Source organism: Equus przewalskii, chromosome 9 (assembly GCF_037783145.1).
Source record: "Equus przewalskii isolate Varuska chromosome 9, EquPr2, whole genome shotgun sequence".
NCBI classification, from domain to species: Eukaryota; Metazoa; Chordata; class Mammalia; order Perissodactyla; family Equidae; genus Equus; species Equus przewalskii.
This window is the reverse complement of record NC_091839.1, coordinates 64,778,933-64,801,308: the sequence shown is the minus strand read 5'-3', so window position 1 is coordinate 64,801,308 and position 22,376 is coordinate 64,778,933. Positions and strand designations below refer to the sequence as shown.

General features: G+C 35.9%; 1 protein-coding gene across 2 annotated transcripts; it reads right to left on the bottom strand.

Moving 5' to 3' along the window:
• Nucleotides 1–243: 243 nt before the first annotated feature.
• On the bottom strand, nt 244–21,558 carry LOC103549611 (amine sulfotransferase-like). Of its 2 annotated transcripts, XM_070556888.1 has the most exons (8): nt 21,385–21,529; nt 20,294–20,327; nt 17,400–17,551; nt 15,384–15,592; nt 11,408–11,534; nt 10,475–10,569; nt 2,766–2,956; nt 843–1,352 (listed from the first exon to the last, which is right to left on the bottom strand). In XM_070556888.1, the coding sequence occupies exons 3-8, from the start codon at nt 17,539–17,541 to the stop codon at nt 1,235–1,237; spliced, it is 882 nt and encodes a 293-aa protein (XP_070412989.1). In that variant the 5' UTR covers nt 17,542–17,551; nt 20,294–20,327; nt 21,385–21,529; the 3' UTR covers nt 843–1,234. The 2 variants fall into 2 exon arrangements, with proteins under 2 accessions (XP_070412988.1, XP_070412989.1); XM_070556887.1 differs by lacking the exon at nt 20,294–20,327 and having other exon boundaries at nt 244–1,356; nt 2,769–2,956; nt 21,385–21,558.
• Between the last annotated feature and the right edge of the window lie 818 nt (nt 21,559–22,376).

Genomic DNA, 22,376 nt, shown 5'->3' with positions numbered 1-22,376 from the left:
CTACTGAATAGGGGTGATAAGAATGGACATAAATCTTCCCTTGTTATTCCAGTCATTGCTGACATGTATTTGGACATATATCATGCATCAGAACTAATCAGCACTATGCTACCTTACCCACTCCTTCGGTTTAGCTCCAGGACCTGCCTTAATGCTTCTGGTTTAGAGCAGCAGTTATTTCATTAAGTTGTAGTGTTGTATTAGTTTCCTCAGGCTTCTGTAAGAAAATACCAATATTCAGGTGGTTGAAAACAGCAGAAATTTATTGTCTCACAGTTGTCGAGGCTAGCAGTCCAAAAACAAGATGTCAGTAAAGCCATACCCCCTCTGAAACCTGTAGGAGAGAATCATTGCTTGCTACTTCTAGGTTCTTGGAGTTTGCTGGCATCTTTGGCTTATAGATGCATCACTCCAAACTCAGCTTCTGTTGTGACATCACAGCCTGCATCCTGTGTCTTTTTTCTCTTCTAACATCAGTTTTATTGGATTAAGAGCCCACCACACTCCAGTATTTAAATATAACTAATTACATCTACAATGACCTTTTTCTTAAAGTTTCTTATATTGCCTTTATGTTTCAAAAGTTTTTTTCTATTTTGGAATTATTAACAGATTCACATATATGTTTCTAGTTATTCAAAATGATTTTATCTTAAATATTTAGTTATAAATACATATAAAATTAGTTTAGTGAATGATATGTTGTGGACACAGCTATATTTCTTCATCTAAATAATTAATGATTTAACCATTAGATGGTTAATCTATTTGTGATCCTTGACCTTTAGTGCAAACTTTGCCGTACGGCAAATTATTAAACAGATGCAAGTGTTTACGTCTGATTTCTGTACATTGATTTGAACCAAAGCATTAAAGTTTAATTACAAGAATAAAGGGATTTTGATGTTCGATTGATCCTAAATTTAATCGTAGAGAAAGAAAAAATACACACTACAGAAAAGTCTTTGAAGATATTTACCATTCATGTTGCATGCTCTCTGTTTTTTCCCTCTATCATACAGGCAACCAGTTCAGACTCTCTCCCAAATCATTTTAACTTTTAAAATTTCAAAGTATTCATCCAACTCATGGCAACCATTGTAAGTCTAGTGTTCTCATTTTTCTAAATTAATAAAATTTTATAATTAACACAGATGAGAAGCACAAGTTAATATGCATATTAAAATATGCTCTCTAGTTAGTGAATTTTCTCTATGTTTATTTTGCACTAATTCTATTCCTCATTTAGATCCCAGATGAACTTCAAGGGAAAGTCTTTCATCTTGCTTTGGAATATTCTATCAAATCTCTCATTTTGCTCCACAGTCAGGTGATGTTTCCAGTCTCCAACGGTACCTAGTGAGATAAGCACATGAACAGCATCTGGGTGAGGAAGTAGCACCATCAGGGCAAAAGTTTCCTGCAGCCCTCTTTAATCTCTTCCCCAAACCAAGGTGATATCTGATAGTTTTCCATGGGGTTCGATTCTCCACTCCTCCTTGTAAAGGGAGGAGCTAAGAAACAAACTCCAGGGAACACAGTAACACTGAAAGTAGCCTTACGGTCCACTTCCTTATCTGGTAGACTTCCACCAACCACTAAATTACAACCTTCCTTTGGAAGGAAAACCAAAACAAAATATATGAAAAGATCAGAAAATTAAATATATTTTACTAAATTCCAGGCACTATACTTGGCAAATTACTTCTTCCATGTAACATACATCTTAACACAACCTTACAAGGTAAGTATTTCTTCATTTTTCAAATGGAAAAAATGGAGACCCTAGATTTCCCAGTAATGAAGTGAAGGTCACAGAAGGTGCCTAGAGCTGCTACTGCTGCAGTTTCACTTGATAAAAGTTTGAAACCATCATTAAGCCAATTTTTTAATGATTAATAATATGACATCCTCAGCGCTCAGACTGTCTTATGAAAGCATGATTATTGTCATTGGAACAGTTAGCAAGCTATTATGAGCATGAGAATTGCTTTATATCTGATCTAGCTGAGGAATGAGAAGTGAAGGTAAATAACAAAGGGAAAAAATAATTTTTAAAGATATCAATTTCAAAAAATCTTTACACATTTAGATTTAATCAATGTCCATCATCATAATACATTTATGAATAAATTTGAGAAGAAAATATGAAATAGAGAAGTACAAATTACCTTTAGAATGGTATACATTAAAAAGATTAAATTAAAAAATTTTGAACTTAAGCAATATCAGGAAAAACACTCAGTCTTAACTACTCCTAGCATGTTTTAGGAGCAACATAAAAATTTATTGCACATTGTCAAATAAATTCATAGCAGGTTGGGTTAATGAAGTATCAATCTACTTTTTACAAGGAAGAAATCTGCCACATGGGATAATAACAGTAATACAACCTCAGTTCCTCACAATAAAATTTATGTTGTTTCCTTCTAGAATGTTCAAGAGAAATAAAGGAAAACAAGAATTGGAACTCTCCTGGTTGCATAGATCCACAGCCTTCAGGCGGTACTTGCGAACAAATTTTAAAAAGTAGGTAACATGGACTAATGTTTATTGATCAGGTTTACGTGTCAGGCTCTGTAGTAAAGAATTGTTGGGTTTGCTGGGACACTTTTCATGGTCGCTTTCAGTTAGGATATTTGATTCCTTCAAGGGCCCATATGGCAGTACTTGGAGAGACATGTTGGCAGCACTCCTTAATTAGCATGGGGGCCAAGGACTCAATGGAACTCTCAACAGTTTTGCTTCTGTAAACCACTGCTTATCACCTTTGCGCAAGAAAACTTCCCTCGTCTGTTCTTCTCCCCAAGTCGTGTTTTAGAATTTGCTCATAATTTGCTTGTGGATCAAACTTCATGTTCTCAAATGTTGCCTGTTTAACAACAGCTTCCACGTCCTCTTCATTCAGTTGTCTCTCAAGAAAACTGCTGATTTTAAGCACAGAACTTCTGAGATCCTGAAGGAATTGTGAGTATGAGAAAGTATTCAGTTTAAAAGGACCATATAGTTACCATTGAACATCTTTATCACATTTTGGAAAACTAAAGATACCTGGCCTTATTTTAAGTCTAAAGTTTGACAAAGATATATAACTTCATTTATCCTTCTATGAAAAAGCGTGCTTTGGTTTTCAGCTTTGTTAGAGCTTCCTATTGCTTGATTTTATAACAATAGCTCACCTTCATTCTTTCAACCAATGCTTTTAGAATACGTTGTATTTTTCAGAAACTGTGCAAAGCGCTGAAGACGTTTAAGAGAACAATAGTATGCTATCTGTGCCTGTTAAGAATTTTTAATTTCATGAGTGAAAGAATAAAGCAAGTAGTTAATTACAATGGGCCCAAGAAAGAATAGCGCTGGTCTAGAGGGCTATGCCGGTGACTTCACCACACATTTGAAGAAGAACTAGCACCAACCATCCTCAAATTTTCCAAAAAATTGAAGAGGAGAACATACTTGCAAACACATTTCATAAGGCCAGATTTATCCTGATACCAAAGCTAGATAAAGACACTGCAAGAAAAGAAAACTAAAGAAGAGCATCACTTATGAAAGATACGATGCAAAAATCCTCAACAAATTACTAGCAAAACAAATTCAACAACATACTGAAAGGATTGTATGCCATTTTTAAGTGGGATTTACTTCTGGAAAGCAAAGAAGTTTCAACATATGAAAATTCATCAATGTGCTACACCACATTTACAGAATGAAGGGGAAAAAATACACAACCATCTCAATTGATGCAGAAAAAACATTTGACAATATCCAAGACATTTTCATAGTCAATGGTGAGAGACTGAAAGGCGTTCTGCTAAGATCAGCAGCAAGGCAAGGATGCCACTTCTTGCCACTTGTATTCAATAGAGTACTGGGAGACCTAGCCAGAGTAATTGAGAAAGAAAAAGAAATAAAGGCATCCAGATTGGAAAGGAAGAAATAAAATTATCTCTGTTTGTAGGCAACATGATTTTATAAAGAGAAAACTTTAAAAGTCCCACAGAAATACTGTTAGAACTAATAAACAAATTCAGCAAAGTTGCAGGATCCAAACAACACAAAAATCAGTTGCACTTCTATACAGTAACAATGAACATTCCAAAAAGGAAATAAAGAGAACAATTCCATTTATGATTGCATCAAAAGAATAAAATTCTTAGGATGAAACATTACTAAGGAGATGAAAGACTTGTGTACTGAAAACTACAGAACACATCTAAACAAAATTAAAGAAGACGCAAATAACTGGAACAACATCCTGTGTTCATGAATTGGAAGATTTAATAATACCAAGATGTTAATACTATCCAAAGTGATCCACAGATTGAATGCAGTCTCTATCAATATCCAATGATATTTTCTGTAGATGGAAAAAGACATTCTAAAATTCATATGGAATCTCAAGGGACCCTGAATAGCCAAAAGAATCTTGAAAAATAAGAACAAAGTTGGAGACATCACACCTCCTGATTTCAAAACTTACTACAAATACACATTTCTTCAAAACAGTATGGTACTGTCATAAAGAGAGACAAATAGTTTAATGGAACAAAACAGAGAACCCAGAAACAAACTCTCACATATAAGGTCAAATGAATTTTGACAAGGGTACCAAGACTATTCACTGGGAAAAGAACAGTCTTTCCAATAATGCTGCTTAGAAAAGTGGATTTCTACATGCAAAAGATAAACCTGGGGTCGTACTATACCATCTACAAAAATTAACTAAAAATGGATCCAACCTAAACAAAAGAGTTAAAATTATAAAATTCTTAGAAAAAAACAGGAGAAAAGCTTCATGACAATGGAGTTGGCAATGATTTCTTGGATATTACAGCAATATCATAGGCAACGAAAGAAAAACTGATAAAATGGACTATGTCAAAATTAAAAACTTGTGTGCATCAATGGACAACAAGAGTGAAAAGGCAAGGCATAGAACAGAAGAAAATACTTTCAAATCACATATCTGATAAAGAGTTAGTATCCAGAGTACATAAACAACTTCTAGACTCTACCAGAAGAAACACAAACATACTGTTAAAAAACGGGCACATGATTAAAGTAGGTATTTCTCCAAGGAATACATGCAAAAAGTCAATAAGCACAAGAAAAAATACTCAACATCACTAATCATGAGGGAAACACAAATCAAAAGCTGCAGTGAGATACCACTTGAGACCCATTAGGATAGCTACTACTTTAAAAAGCAAAAACACAATCAGAAAATAACAAATGCTGATGAGGATGTGGAGACATTGAAATTATGGTACAAAATTAGTGGGATTGTAAAACTGTGCAGTTTGAATGGAAAATAATATTAATATTATGATGGCTCCTCAAAAACTTAAGGACAGAGTTACCATATGAATGAACAACTTATCTTGGAGGTATATGCCTAAAAGAATTGGAAACAGAGTGAAAAAGGTCTTTGTACACTCATGTTCATGGAAGCATTATTCACAATTGTCAAACAGTGGAAGCAATATATGTGTCCATCAGTGGACTAATGGATTAGAAAAAATGTGGCATATACATACAGTGAAATATTATTCAGCCTTAAAAAGGAGGGAAACTGTGACATATGCTGCAACATCGATGAATCTTGGTGACATTATGCTAACTGAAATAAGCCAGTCAAAAAAAGACAAATAAGTTGTGATCTCCCTCAGATGAGATACTTAGAGTAGTCAAATTCATAGAGACAGAAAATGGAAGCATGGTTCCTCGGGGCTGGGAGAAGGGGAGAATGGGAATTTATTGTTTTTGGATACAGAGTTTCAGTTCTACAAGATGAAAAAAGCTCTGGAGGTGGCCGGGAATGATGATTCAGAACAATGTGAATGTACTTAATGCCACATAACTGTACACTTAAAAATGGTTAAAACGGTAAATTTTGTTGTAGATGTTTTGATACAATAAAAAATACATTTGGAGGAAAACTGGAAACAGAAACACAATGTGCAATGGTAGCTCACAGGAAAGAGGGAGTGATTTTATCTTGGAGTAGTAAGAGCAATTTTCAATGGGAAAAAACTTTCCTTCCAATTCAAGAAGGAAGGATGAGAATCGTCCCCGGAAAGTCATGAGAATTCCTTTCCGAGTGTAAAAGTAAGCTCCAAATTACAGAAAGTTGAAAGGCCCTCCACAGTCAATGACAACTGAACTCCAGTGTGCTTGGTACTTGACAGACTCACAAGTGATGTAGGTGGAGAGGCAGGTTGGAGACAGGAAGAAGGGCCCCGCTGAGCTTGCTGAGTATCTCAGTATTTACCTCTTAGGTGATAACAGTTAGTGGAAGAGGTTGAGTGTGATTAGTGAGTAAAATAACAGGACCCTACTTATCAAATTACTTCTACAAAATTTTTATATACAATGATTAAGACGCAATCAAGATATGCAAGAACATGAAGAGATAAGATAATGTAGCTAAAAACCAGCAGAGGTAAAGACATAGAACAATAGATGTTCCATTGACAGATACTGCAATTATCAGGAAGAATTTTTAAATAACTATGCTATGGTTTTCAAGGTGATAAAAGACAAAAATTAAAATTTGATAAAAACCTAGCAACTCTAAATAATAGTATAGCAGATTTAAAATCAATTCCAATTCATGAATAGAAATGAAGACCTTGGTGAATAATTTTAATAGCCCCTTACACTCAGTTGAATGGAGAAACAGTGAACTGGGAGCTAAGGACAAAAGGAAACATTCAGAACGACACATCATGGAGAGAGAAAATGGCTTTCTCTAAATGCATTGGTTGCTTCTAAGTCAGCTTGTAAGACTCTTTCCTATGTGTCTCTCAAGTTGTCCACTTAGGATCTTTCTTTAGCACGTGGGCCATTCCTCGATATTACTGCTTATCGCTGTCCATCATTCTGAGTTGAATCCCACACATCAGTAAACTATTCTTCAAGGAAGATAATGAACACTCCTCTCCTTTACTATGTTATTACTTCAGTCTCCAAAGATTACTACAGCCCGGCACACAGGTATGTACCACTTTCTTACTGCAAGTTTCAGACAAGCACATCATATAAAGGAAAGATTATAGGAGGAGAAAGATTGTGTCTTTCACTGTATTAGGATTTGCCCAAGATATGCCACTTAATACCTCCTCAGTTCTTTTAAGATAAATAAAAACTTCTTAAGGTTTTCTTTTTACACTTTAAAATAAGACACACATGCAGAAAAGGCATAAAACAAATATGCAGCTTAATGAATTACTATGAAGTGAACACCCACGGTGCCAACATGCACATCAAGAAACTGAACAATGCCAGTATTCCAGAACTCCACCAAACACATCCCTATCCTATCATAAAGCTTGTCCTCTACCCTGCAGATAATCACTATGCTTATTTTATAATATATATTTATTTACTTTTACAGTCTTATTATTTAAACATGAAACCTCAAACAGTGTAGCTATTTCTGCCTTCACCCCAACTACATGCTGCTGGACACTTGAAACAGGGAAGTAATAAATAATTTTTTACAGTCACTCTGTTCCTACAGACATCACCTCTAAGTCAGTGGGAAATGTGCCAAGTTCTCTGAGATCAGTTATAGGAGCTTTGAGTGTTTCTGATGCAATTACCACTGGAGAAACAGGTATAAATAGTATTAGGTAAAACTCCCAAGAAATTTCCAAGAGACATAGGAGACAAGAGAAGACCTCAAAATCTACACCAACATTGATGGATACCTCATTGCTTGAGAAAATTAGGATCTTTTTCTATAAGAGATTTAAGAGAAAAACTTGAATTGACTAAGATCTATCTCCCTTGACAGGGGAAATTGAAGGAAGTTTCTCTTCCTACTATATGCTAACAATAGCAACAAAAAATTGAAAGGCTGCTAAAAAAATCTAGATCAGAAATACATAAGGGGCTACTTGGTGGAAGGTAAGAAAAAAGTTGCTAGTATATTGATGACAGAAGAGAGAAATATTCAAGAGATTTTGCATAGTTTACTCTGGGGTCAGTCTCTTTCTCCAAACTTCCTGTACCTTCTTTTGCTCATGAGTGCTTTTGTTGTGAGCACATTGTTATGGAGGAACTCAAATATGAAAATAGGGAAGGAATCAGATATGCATTTTGAGATGATAACTCTGGTTGAAGAATAAACAAAGGGGAGGTGAGATTTCAGGTAGGTGGACCAATTAGGAAGGCTGCTGCAGAAATTAAGCAAACAATGATGGTGACCTGGACTAGGGAGAGGCAAAAGGAGTGAGATAAGTTGTGTCTCCCACAGAGGTTTCAAACAGAATTCACAGGACTCAGTGATTGATTGATGAAACGAAGATGCAAGGTGAAGGAGGTGTGAAGTATGAGCCTGCTTTCTGATTTAGGTCACTTGAATCACAGTGCAATTCATGGGAGGAAGAGCAGCTTTCGTTGGGAGGTAAAAAGCTGTATTTTGGACATGATTAGTTTGAAGCCCAAATATGAGATATAAAAGTAGGTATATAGAAGAGAGTTACAATATATATGGGTCTGGGCTGCTGATTCAGATTCAGAGTTCACCACTTTATTCCCCAACCCATTCCACTCTGGTTTACTGGACCTCATACGACACTTCATGTCTCTAGATTTAATGGACGTTTCAAACTCTCTTTTTTACTTGACTTCTCAGCAGCCTTAAATATCTGAAAAGGATCTTGAAGATCATTCCTGACACATCCATTTGGCTTCAAGGTCACTACACACTCCTTGTTTCCTTTCTACATCTCTGATTTCTTCTTTTCTGTTTCCTCGGTGGGCTCGTCCCTCTCTACTCAAACTTTATACCTCAAGATATCTCAGAAATAGATTCTGGTTCCTATTTTCTTCTCGCTATCTCCCTCCGTCTCCCTTCCTCCATTCTTGCCTCACTCATTCCCTCCTCCCTTCCCAAACTCAATTTTATCCATGTTCATAGTTTCAGTCATGCTCTATACAGTGATGATGGCCAAATTAAGATCATTCATATTTTTTTCCAGATTTCTTCTTTGAGCTTTAGACTTATATTTCCAAATACCTTCTTTTGGATACTACTAAGTCACCTTGAACTCTAAATGTCAAATGCAACCTCCTAATCTTCTATCTCTAGGCTTATCTGCTTCAGTGTGCCCTTAACGCCTTCATGAATGACACCATTGTCTACATAAATTTATGAACCAGAAATGTAGCACGCATTCTTGACATTTCACTCTTGCTCATTCTTTCTATCTATGGTCCCTCTCCTCTTTGCCTCCCCTGAATATATCTTCAACTCTGCATTCTCTTCAATTTCAGTGATACCATTAAATCCAAAGCACCATTGATTTACAGTGGATTAGCACACTGGTCTCTAATGAGTTTGCCTGTATTCACTATTGTCATTTTTGAATCCACTAATGGGAATGCTATTTTAAATTCTTAATTCTATCACATTGCTCTCTTCTTATAACTCTTAAAGGGCTCCTTATTGCTTTTAAGATTAAAGAAATCACTGACTTCAAAATTGTCTACACAGCTTGCAATGTCTGGCTCCTAGAAATCTTTATCTAACCTTTTATTACTTCCACTTGCTCTTTAACTTCTTTCTTCCCTTCTTCAAAGGTGTCATGTGCTTTACTGCTTCAGGGAATTAGCAAATTCACTTTCCCTGCTTAGAATTCTCCTTTACCTCTCTTTCTGTTGTTAACGCATATTCATTAGCTTATCCTTGTCCTGTGACTTTTTCCTGAAAACATTGCCTATCACCTTTGACTATACCAGATCCCCTTATTCCATATACTGATCTCATACCTGCAGTTTTTCTTACCAACGCTTGTCACAGTTTTGAATTATGGATACCTGCTTGGGGAATACCTGTCTTCCCTGTTGACTTATAAGCTCAATGAATAAAAGGTTCAATCCTATTTTTCTCATAATTTAGTGTCTGTCACATGGTAGGCATTCAATACTTTTGAAGAAATGAGATAATATTTTACATATTAGTGAGTTAACATATCAATCAGATTCAAAATAGTAAAGTCAAATGTGTCTCATTTGATTAATGCAATGTTTTAAGACAGCTTTGAATGGATGACAACGGGTAAACATTATGCGATTTCACAAAAAAGCAACTTTTCAAGGTTCTTTTAAAATAACAGGAAGAACTTACATCGCAGAGAACACATTCACCTCTGTTTAATTAGCCATATCTTAGCGGCTTCTCAGCCCAGGACTGCACAGTGCCCTTTCTCTTTATTAAGTTACGGCTGCTCTAGACATTTAGGGAGGGGTACACGGAAAGAAATCATAAAGGTGACTGTGTATGGTGAGGAGAGAGCCCTGAGGAAGACCAACAACTAAGAGCTGGGCATGATATTAGATACCTCCAAAGAAGCCTGAGAAGTATTTAGGTATGAAGATAACGAGGGGAAAGTGGTTCACTGAAATCAAAACAGGAAAATGTTTGAAAGAAATAGTATTTTTAAAAATAATCTTCCCCTCTTACCTTCCTCATCTCCTCATACATCATGAACAGAATGTTGAAGTCATGTCGGTGCTCATACCAGCCTCTGATGTGATCAAAGCAAAGGCTTCCTGTCACTGTGGGGAAAGTTAATAAGTAATGAGGTGAAGATGTTGCACTTATTGAGGAGCAACGTAAATAGTGCTTCTTTTCTGTTCTGGAGTCCTCAGAAAGAAAAATAAAGCTCCCACCCCTGGACTTCTATGCTACCTTTTGAAAATGGTGTTTTGGGAAACCAATGCATAATTTTAGTAGAAACATGCCTTTCCTATATATGCAGGAATGTGGCAATGCAAAGAAAAAGAAGCCCAAAGAACTAATTTTGAAGATTTCTTTAAGGTAAGCCACTTCCTTTTCCTTCTTCCTCCACCTAAAAACATATCTTTTCATTTCTCCTCTTACTGTCTGTTTTAAAATCTCTGCATAGCAGCTTTAGCTGTCTAGAATAAGACAAAACCCGAATATAATCTTCTAAATGAGTGAGAACCCTATTTCTCACTCCACAGTCCTCTCACATCAATCTTTCCTCTTTAGTTCCACAGCTGCCATAAGGGCCACCACAGGCCATGACAGAGCACAGAACCTACACCCGCCCTCAACAGTAGCTCTTCTGGAACACATGGATCTAGCTAGTTTGAACTGCTAGAATATTTCTGGTTCTCCTATGCTTGGGTCAAAATATTTCTTAAACAATATTCCTTTGTAACCTTGACTATTCCCAAAGTTGTCCTGGTAAGGCTGGAAAAGCCATTGCGTAGCAGATTATGCTGAGAAACAAGAGTAACCAGTTATGTCCTTTCTACCTTCTATCATTACCCTTTGCAACTCTCTAAATTATGTTCCCTAAGCTAGAGAATTTGGCTAAATAGCAACATTGCCTCATAAACATGTTTCCTGGTAAGTAAATCTAATTACCTTTTCCATCGAAGAACATTTTCATGAAATCTTCTATATCATCCGCAGCTTGTAATCCAGCCATCATATTTGAAAAATGAAAATAGGAGACCAAAATATTCTTGGGGTTTCTGTAGATGTAAATAATCTGCAAGGGAATTAATAAATTCTTCACAGTTATTGCATATCCTTACAGTTATTTTTAACATCTAAATTTCACTATATAAATGCATAATAATTTACTTTATCCAGTTTACTTGTGGAAATTTAGCTTCTTCCAGATTTTTTGCTATTAGAAAGACTGTTGCAAAAATAACTTTATTCCATGACATTTCACATGTGCAAGAATATAAGACTAATTTCTAAAGGTGACATTATTTGTAGCATTGATTAATATTGCACAGGAACTTGCATAGAAGCTGTTTCAATGTACCTTCCCTGAGCATTAAGTGATATTAGATATACAGCCGAAGTAGCATTGGAGATCAGGGCAAAAAAGGAAAGACTGGGCCAGCCCTGATGGCTTGTGGTTAAAGTTTGGCACATTCCTCTTCAGTGGCCCAAGTTCAGTTCCTGCACACAGAACCACATCGTTAGTCTCTCTGTAGCAATGCTGTGGGGGCAGCTCACATAGAAGAATGAGAAGGACTTACAAGTAGAATATACAACTATGCACTCGGGCTTTGGGGAGGAAAAGAAAAAGAGAGGAAGATTGGCAACACATGTCAGCTTAGGGTGAATATTTCTTAGCACGAAAATAAAAAGGGAAAATTACATAACAGATGATGTTGAAATAAATAATTATCCAGACAGGAAAAAGAAAACAAAATGGACTTTCCTCACACCATAAACAGAAATTGTTTACAAATGGATTAGGTTTTAAGTATGAATGCAAAACTTTGACATCTAAAAAATAAACAATATACATCTGGTCTTGGAGAAGGGAAGGATTTCCTAAACGGGAAAAAAAGGATTTAAAATGTTAAAAGTAAAATCAGAGACCAGACTTGAAAATTCTCTGAGCAGACAAAACCAGTTTAGTCATACAAGCAAAGCTTAATTTAGCTTATTTTGCAAAGCGAACTCCACCTGGGTCATTTTTTGCTTATCACTCTGACAATAACAAGCAAAACTTAAGCTGTTTCTCAAGATTGATCTGAAGTAACCAGTGACCAAATCTCTGTCATTTAGAAACTTCTAACATTATAACTAATCGCTGTGAAGAATAAACAGTCACTACTTTCTCCCAACATAAGCTGCTTCGTGACAATATATCCTAGATAACAAAAATTGAATAACCTAATCTTTCAGTGAAACAAAAGCATAGATCTGATAGAATTACTTACACAACATGTAAAATTATGCAGCAGTGGAAAATAATATTGAAAAATAAGAACAAACAAAGGCATATGGCAAAACCCCAGGGAAAAAGAAAATAAGTTACAATATAAAGTCCAGTAAAATGTAAAGCCAAGTGATTTAAGAGAACATCATATAATTGGTTTGCGGTGACCAATGGAACAGTAATCTTTGTATACTGAATAATGTCAAAGAAAAACATAAACGGCACAAATTCTAGTAAGTCTTCAAAGCTTTTGATTTAGGGAAAATCGTGGTGGGAGATTTACACACAATTTCTTTAAGCATAAGTGTAAAAGGATTAAAAGAAATAATTTACAAAATTGTTTGACAAAATTTATTTTATATATGTATGTTATTAGTGCCCCATACATAGAATATACACCATTTTCTCATGTACTCCTGGAACTACTGTTGAATATTGAATATGAATAACCATTGAATATTGCTCATATAGTTCGCCATAAGACTCCTTAATGAATTTCATTAATTAGAATTCTTGTAATACCATTCCCTATGGATAGTGCCATAAATACTAATAATCAACGATGGCCAAGTTAGAAAAGTATATAAACACACGGGGATAAAAAGTCTTGTGAATAACTTGGACCAATTAGACAGCTAAACCTGAAATATTAGACCTATATTAATATATTATAGATCTTAATACAGATATTAAGTCTATAGATTTAAATAAAGCAATTGTCCTAGTTTATGCCAAAACCATAATTTTAGCTACACTAAAAAGTATAGCTAACCTAAACTATAGCTATACCGAAAAGGATAATCATCACTTTAAAAAGTAAACTTTGCATATTGATATTGCTAGTCCTTTAACTAAAGAAGACAGAAAAAGAAATGTAAACAAAATACGAAGACGTAATGAATTAACATAAAAGGAGAGATCAAGGATTTATAAAATTTTGTTTCAAAAACAAGCTAGTTCTTTGAAGGAAAAACCCCCAATATAACAGAAAACTGCTGATATGCAAACAAATCTAATTAGGAAAAAATATGAAATATTTCTTCATTACAAATGAATAAAAAAGATGTTATCACAGAATTGGAGAAAATTCACCAGGTCATGAGAGAATATGTTGTAATTATTTTCCATGTTTGTAAATATTGATGAAATGGGAATCATTTGCTTTGAAAACAAAATTATAATATTTGTTTAAAGAAAGGAAATTAATTTAAATAAACTGATGAGAAAAAGGAAAATATTATAGAACCATGAAGCTGACAGGATCAGATACATTTATAATGGACATTAATCAAATCTTCAAAAAATTCCGTTATTTTATATTTTTTAAACTACTTAGCAAAAATACAAAAGACCTCGAAATTTATTTTATAGACTAGAATCACAGTGATACTAAAATCAAATAAAGATAGAGCAATCATTGAAAACTGAAGTCTAGTTTTGAAATAATGACAGATTAAATTCCGGAGTAAAATTAACAAAACTCTCCCAGGACTATGTTAAACGATATTACACTATGAGCAAATAGGATTTACTCCAGAAATAGGACATCTTTAAATTATTAGTGGATTTCATGTTACTATAGAGTAAAGGAAGAAGAAACATTGCATCTTCAGAGTTGCCAAAAAAGATGTTTTATGTGATTAGAGCTTTTCTAAAGAAAGAAAAAAAGATAAAAGTAAAACTCCAAGTAAACAAGAATAGAAAAAACAAATTTCTCTGCATTGGATACCTCTGAAATCAATTTCAAAACAAAACAAAACAAAAACAAGAAAAGATACTCAAAATCCTAGAGAATCAAGGACAAAAGAAGAGCATTCCTCATCACTTCTACTATTCAACTTCTTTTGCAGATTTTACTGTTTGAAATAGAAAAAGAAGTGTAAATATTAGAAAGTAAAGGAAAATAAAATTTACTATAATTTAAGATGAAATATATTGCAGAGAATAAAGGAAAAATTAACAAAGGTAATAAAAGAGATTAAGGGACCAAATAGAGTACAAAACCAAAGCCTTTTTCTTTATAACGGCAATAACTAACGGGAAAGTCGGTAGCGAAAACAATGTCTAGTTCAGAATAGCCATACAAATAACAAAAAGCTGAAAATCCAGGAAAAGATGTGTAAGAAGCATATAAAGAACAGCATAGCATGTTTGGGGGATGTGAAAGCAGACCTAACAAATAAAGAGCAATAGAACGATGCTGGGTGGGTGTTGGAATATTGCAGAGTTAATGATTGTCTCAGAATTAATCTAATATTTAATCAATTCCTATTAACATCTAAAAATCATTGGTGGAATTAGCATATTAAAAAGTAAAGTTGGTTTGCCTAATCAGTTACAATATTTAAAATGGTGAAGAACTGCCACATATTAAACAGAGATAACAAATTTTGGAATAAAGAATGCAGAAATCAGATGGAGGGATCATGGAAACTTAGTATAACAAAAATGTAGACTCCAAAGCTTTAGGGAAAGAGTAAATGCTTAAACAAATCACATTGGGTCAATTGGCTAATGCCCTTGGTAAATACCCCGCATAAAAATTGTAATAATCATATTTAAAAGAATATGGATGATTGGTGCTGGAGAACAAAATTGGAAGAAAGTACTTTTGTTTGTGCAAAAGGTCCATAAGCTATTCCTGTGACATACTTTAGCTCTTTTGTTCTTGACACCTTTTGGTGCTAAATAATATGGGAGGTGGGAAGAGAAGAGGCGAGGCGATGGTCTCTTGAGTTGGTCTATTTTGCCTGCTGCGTATTCGAGGAAGGGGACTCCATCAAGTGTTTCCACCATTTCAGTTTTGTTACGATGTCCCTCAAAATAAATCGAGCTTAATATCTGCTGAGCCCAGATGGTACCTGTAAAAAGAAACAATCGTGTTTTCAACCCAGAATAAATTTTTCATAACTCTAATATTAATTCTTTTTATTTCTTTTAACCACTCTCAGTACACACACGAATTTGTTCGTTTTTGTGTTTGTATTTTACATTAAGATGAGTAAAGATAAATCAAGGGCTCAGTTCCTTTGTCACTCTGAGCAGCTGTGCTTGTTCTGAGTCCACGATAGGAGTGATTCAGACTAATCCTTACTCCTTCTCTGTTTCCTCTACTTTGCGTCGGGTCCCTTTCTGTGATTTTCTGCGGCTACCTCTGTTTCTCCTTCCCTAGTCTCCTTTCTTAGTGCTTGGTCTCTTAGAAGTACAGGTAATTAAAGGTCAAGTCTCTTTTCACATCTTTTTTTCTACTTGTGTAGCATATGTCTTCCCTTGTAAAAAGTGGTGATAGCAAGCATTCTTGTCCTGTTCCTGACTTTAAATGTACTATTTTAAATGTTTCACTGTTGCATATGATGTTTGTGGTAGCGTTTGGTAGATTCTGTTTATCAGGTTAAAGAAGTTTCCTTTTCTCCCTGGCTTACTTATAGTTTCCATTATGAATGGATGCTGAATTTTATTGAATGCTCGTTCTGCATCTATTGAGGTGATAATTCAGGCTCCATCCCATACTCTCCTCATGTGGGTGAACTACATTAACAAATTTTTAAAGTAATTTTGACTCTTGAATTAAACCCATCTTGGTCATAATGTATTTTTTTTTTTTTTGCATTGCTGTATTTGCTTTGCTTGTATTCAGTTTATGATTTTTGTATCTATGTTCATGAGGATATCATCAAGTTCTAAGAGGATGTGAGATGCCAAAAATCTTACTAATGTCATTACCTAACTGATTTATCTACATGATAGATTTGGTACAATGTATGGTGAATCCTGGGGAGACTCACTAATCTTCCCTCCAAGATGATCAAGGAGCCAGCAGGCTGGACTGAGGACTGGTGTGTGGTGTCCCAAATACTTGGGCTGGACTAAAGGTAAAGGAAAGACTCTTTTATGACTGCCGTGCTGGCCTAAAACTAGGCAAACAATTTCATCCACATCCAAGAGAGGAAAACACCCTAATATCAGTCGTATGTGGAGCAGAGAAGAAGACTCCAGGGATAAGGCCATGTGCTACTAATTTGGGGAAAGTGCACAAGGTCATGAATTCCAAAGTAAATGGAAAAAGGGAGGGACTGGAGCATTTTCATGAAAGTCAGGAATAACTTTTTCTATGTAGATGTGGACTCTACTGTGTCTTTGAGCAACATTAAGCACTCCATACAACATCGCCTCAATGGCACCAATCACCTTATGTTCTAGAGACCACAATATAAAAAATGATTTATTTTACAATGTTTGATTTGAGGGCAATTTACTTTAGTCCAAAACAATTTCATTATCTTAGAGAAATACAAAGCATTTAGAACAACTGAAGAGCATATTAGGGGTTAGTTCTTACAGTGAAATGCTACTGAGAAGGATCCTGCTGGATTTTTAAATATATTTTCTTCCAGTGTCAGACCAAGCCAACAGGTCAGCAATTACCAAGTATCACCCTTGGCTCAGTATTTGATTTCTTCATATGTGCCATCAGAAATGACAATATATGCAGCTCAAATAGGCATATATCATAGAGATGTGAGATTTATTTAACTTTTTTTCTGATTGCAAATAATCATCTAAAGGTACATGGGGCTACTGTCAATGTGTAGAAAAGGGCACCTCTGTACACACGTATTACCAAACCAGAGTGAAGATGAGAACAGGTGGCCCACTCCTCAAACTTACCAGATTTTGGATATGTGACTATGAAGACATCATCATCTCTAATTTCAAAATCATCTAGATTTTTCAGTAGGTCAGTATTAGCAGTAAAATGTGCAAGATAATAGCCTTTAAAGTTCAATAAATATGTGTCTGTGTTGTCCATAATTATTCACCTACGAGTGAAAACAGATAAAATGATTTTCAAGTTCTTAGTATTTTATAATAATGACTAACACTTATTGAATGATCACTGTACGCCAAGCAGTGTTTAAATGTCCTATGTGTATCAACTCATTTACCATCCTCTTCACAGCAACCCAACGTTGCTAGAGGTATTGTTCTTATCACGCTCTGAAAGACAAGGAAACTAAGATGCTAGGAGGTTAAACAGTTTTTCTAAATCCCCATGAGGGAGGGGTTATCATGATTCCAAACATACAGATGAGAAAAGTAAGGCACAGGACGTTCTGCAAAGTGTTCAAGGTGGCCCAGCTGGCAGAGCCGGCAAGATTTGATGCCAGGGAGTTAGGCCACAGAGTCCATGCTTCTAATCCATTTACCGTACGGTTTCTTAGTATTTTATATTTTTATTCTTTACACTTTATTCTTTGTTATAGAAATAGAAAATTCTTTGATGAATATGCTCTTTATTTCTTCTTTTTCCTGAAACATGAATACTCTGCAAACTTCTTTTTTTTTTTTTTTTTTTGTGAGAAAGTTTGGCCCTGAGCTAACATCGGTTGGCAATCTTCCTCTATTTTGCATGTGAGATGCCATCTCAGCATGGCTTGAGGAGTGGTGGCGATGTCCACACAGAAGACCTGAACCCATGAACCCTGGGCTGCAGAAGCGTAACACACGATCTTATCCTCTCTGCCACCAGGCCAACCTCAATAATCTGCTAAATTTGAAAGAAGTTTCTGAGGCTTTGGGATCTGATACACTGTTTCAAATGCATTGTGGAAAATGCTCTGCGTGAGTGATACCAATTGGTTTTGCCTTGGAAATGTTGCTCTCATTTAGCTGCAAGATACCGCATAGCAATTCCTCCATATTCCAGTAGAAGTTTGTTATCAGGAATCTGAAATAAATCTAAGTAAGAAAGTCAAAATAAAAATAGTCTAAAGACATTTCTATTCCAAAATCAGACCAGCCGAGCATTTCTTTATTAGCTCTGCCTGAGAAAACTATTCTTGAATGTTACATAAATGAGAGAATCCCAGAAGTTCTATAACCTTAAGTTACAACCACCACACGGGCACATCTCGTTGTATTGCACCTCACTTTGCTGTGCTTCAAAGGTATTGCTAAGGTAATTAATGAGAGCGGCTATACCAAACAACAGATTTTCAGCGTAGATGAAATAGAAGGTGAAGATGCCTTCAAGAACTTTCATTCCTAGAGAAGGGAACTGAATGCCTGGCTTGAAAGCTTCAAAGGGTAGTCTGATTCACTTGATAGGGGAGAAGGCAGCTGGTGACTTTAAGTAGAAGCCAATGCTCATTTACCACTCTGAAATTCCTAGGGCCCTAAAGAATTAGGCTAAACCTACTCTGCCTGTGCTCTATAAATGGAACAACAAAGCATGGATGACAGTATATCTATTTATAGCATGGTTTACTGAATAATTTAAGCCCACTGTTAAGACCTATTCCTCAGAAAACAAGATTCTTTTCAAAATATTACCATTCATTGACAATGCGCCTGGTCACCCAAAAGTGCTGGTGGAGATTTACAATGAGATTAATGTCATTTTCACGCTTGCTAACACAACATCCACTCTGCAGCCCACGGATCAAGGAGTAACTTTGACTTTCGAGTCTTATTGTTTGAGAAACACATTTCCTAAGATTATAGCTGTCATAGGTAGTGATTCCTCTGAGGGATCTAGGCAAAGCAAATTGAAATAAAACCTCTGGAAAGGATTCACCATTCTAGAATCGTTAAGAATATTCGTCATTCATGGGAAGAGGTCAAAATATCACCATGAACAGGAGTTTGGAAGATGTTGATTCCAACCTTTGTGGAGACTTTGAGGGGTTCAAGACTTCAGGGGGGGAGGTAGCTGCAGATGTAGTGGAAACAGCAAGACAATTTGAACTAGAAGGGGAGCCTGAAGATGTGACCCAATTGCTGAAATCTCGTGATTAATGCACGAGGAGTGCTTTCTCATGGATGTGCAGAGAAAGTGGTTTCTTGAGATGGAATCTATTCTGGGTAAAGATGCTGTAAAGATTGTTGAAATGATAACACGAGATTTAGAATATTACATAAACATAGGTGAAAAAGCAGCAGCGGGGTTTGAGAGGATTGATTCCAATTTGGAAACAAGTTTTACTGTAGGTGAAATGCTATCAAACAGCATCTCATGCTACAAACAAGAAATCATTTGTGAAAGGAGGAATCAATCAATGCAGCAAACTTTATAGTTGTCTTATTTTAAGAAATGCCAGAGCCACCCTAACCTTCTGCAAACGCCACCCTGATCAGTCAGCAGCCAGCATGATCCAGGCAAGACCCTCCTCCAGCAAAAAGATTACAACTTGTTGAAGGCTCAGATGATAGGTAAACTTTTTTAACAATAAAGTATTTTTTAATTAAGGTATGTACAATCCTCTTTAGGCATAATGCTATTGCACACTTAATAGAGTACAGTACAGTGTAAACATAACTCTTGTATGCACTGGGAAGCCAAAAAGTTTGTGGGATCCCTTTATTGTGATATTCCCTTTATTGCCGTGGTCTGGAACTTGTCCCTCAATACCTTCAATGTATGCCTGCATATTTCAGTTATATACTTTAAAAAGTTGAAGTGCACACAAAGAAAATAAACTTCTTAAAAAATTGCAAATATGGCTTCACGTAATTTGCACGTCAAAAAAACATTTAATTTCCTTACAAACAGTCTAACTCACCTGATCAATAGGGCAAAGTCCAAGGTGAGTTTTGCTGAGTGAGAGAGAAAATCATTTGTCTTAGAATCATCAGGTTTTCTGGGGAAGCGTTCATTTTCTAGCCCCTTACCAGACTGATGGAATCAGAATTTCTGAGAAGAGTTATTTGGAAATCTACATATTGTCAACCCCTCCATTCCCACTAAAAAATGTGAACCAAAATAGTGATAAAGCACTCCTTTGGTTCCAGCGGACGTTTTATCTCAACTTCCAGAGAAGCCTTTGTGGGATGTTATTTGACTCTCAATTAAAAGATCCAGTTAAGGCCCTACTAACCCAGTAGAGGTTTCCTCAGTCAAGTCAAAGTCCAGACAACCTCAACTAAAGAGAATTGAGAAAAGACTAGACTGGCTGATAAGCCACAAAGAATGGTTTCAATTGAGGTAGATGAAGAGCTATTTTGACATGGGCATCACAAATTTTCCAGGAAAAACCTCGAGGAACTCAGCCTTTGGAGTGTGTAAGGGAGAATTTACACTGTAAAAATGGAGAATTCCATAAGTAGGAAACACAGTTGAAGTGAAAGGCAAAGATGAAAGTGTGATTCACTATCACACTCCCCTGACACCCCACAATGCCACCCACAGACAAACACACACACTCACACACACACACACATACACACACCAATTCCAGAAACTCAGGATGCTGAAAACAGACGAACCAGTATCAGGCAGCCCACACAAACATTATGAACATCGCTCCTCGTTTGCTGTTTGTTATGTTCAGTTTGTCCTGCACAGTCTCAGGAGACAGACAATGATAAGAGCTGTTGCGCCACAGAAATAAGGGAAAAACAGTGGGGTTTGGGGTGGATTCATGTGAGATCTCGGCATTGGCTACTCACATATTTTTTTCATCTCCTTCATGAATAGAGAAGACAGTGATTGTATAAAGAGAAAAAGATGTCTTGTTTCTCCCTCTTATTCTTGTGATGAAGTCCAAAAGAAAAGGAGGAAAAACAGAAAATTGAGAACAAAATAAGTACATTTGTATGCTGAAGAGAGGGTAAGACTTGAAAGAGGCTTGAAGTCTACCCTTTAACTACTCACTGTTGCAGATCAACTGATGAAGCAAAATCCACTTCTGATGGGATTTTAAGGATGACAAGGATTGATGTGTTGCTGAGATAGAAATACTCCCTATAGAGTTTGTCTTGGCTGATGAGCCGTGTTCTAGGGAGTCAGCAGGGAACTCAGTTTGATTAAATAAACTCATAAGATTTTGTTGACTTTAGGAAAAGGACATTGAGTCTCTACAGAAACAGCAAAGGTATCAAAACTGATGGAGAAAGTGAAGAGAACTGCATGTACCCAGTAGACATATTTACTTAACTTTAGCAACTATATTACAGACGACAAGATGTATTTGAAAAAAGAATGATCAGTAAAATCTTTGAGACCTGTCTTAGGGGTCTGGTATTCCTTCTTCGGGTCATTATTTGCACCATCCTATGTACAACTAGCTATGGTTATGACAGTTTCCAAGGTGCTTATAAACTCACTGAGCATTTAAATTCATTTTCCAAAATGCCTGGGGTTGTCCAGCCTCAATGATACACTTTCACTCCTGTTTTTTTTTTAAATTATGTTATTGAGATGACATTGGTTTATAACATTGTGTAAAATTCAGGCTTATGTTACTGTATTTCAGCTTCTGTATAGACTGCATGGTTGTCCCCACCAATAGTCTAGTTTTTATCCATCGCCATACATATGTGCCCTTTTACCCCTTTTGCCCTACACCCTACCCCCTTCCCCTCTGGTAGCCACCAATCTGTTCTCTGTATCTATGTGTTTGTCTTCCATATATGAGTGAAATCATGTAGTGTTTGTCTTTGTCTGGCATATTTAGCTTAGCGTAATACCCTCAAGGTCCATTCATGTTGTTGCAAATGGAATGATTTTGTGTTTTTTATGGCTGAGTAGTATTCCATTGTGTATATATATATATATATATATATATTTTCACCACATCTTCTTTGTCCATTCATCCGTTGATGGCCACGTGGGCTGCTTCCTTATCTTGGCTATTGTGAATAATG

Excerpts from the sequence above, each read along its gene's own strand:
- LOC103549611 (XM_070556888.1), bottom strand. The coding sequence starts at position 17,541 with ATGGACAACACAGACACATATTTATTGAACTTTAAAGGCTATTATCTT. Across the intron at positions 15,593-17,399 it reads AGTCACATATCCAAAATCTG|GTACCATCTGGGCTCAGCAG; the intron begins GTAAGTTTGAGG and ends TTCTTTTTACAG. Across the intron at positions 11,535-15,383 it reads TCAAGAACAAAAGAGCTAAA|ATTATTTACATCTACAGAAA; the intron begins GTATGTCACAGG and ends ATTCCCTTGCAG.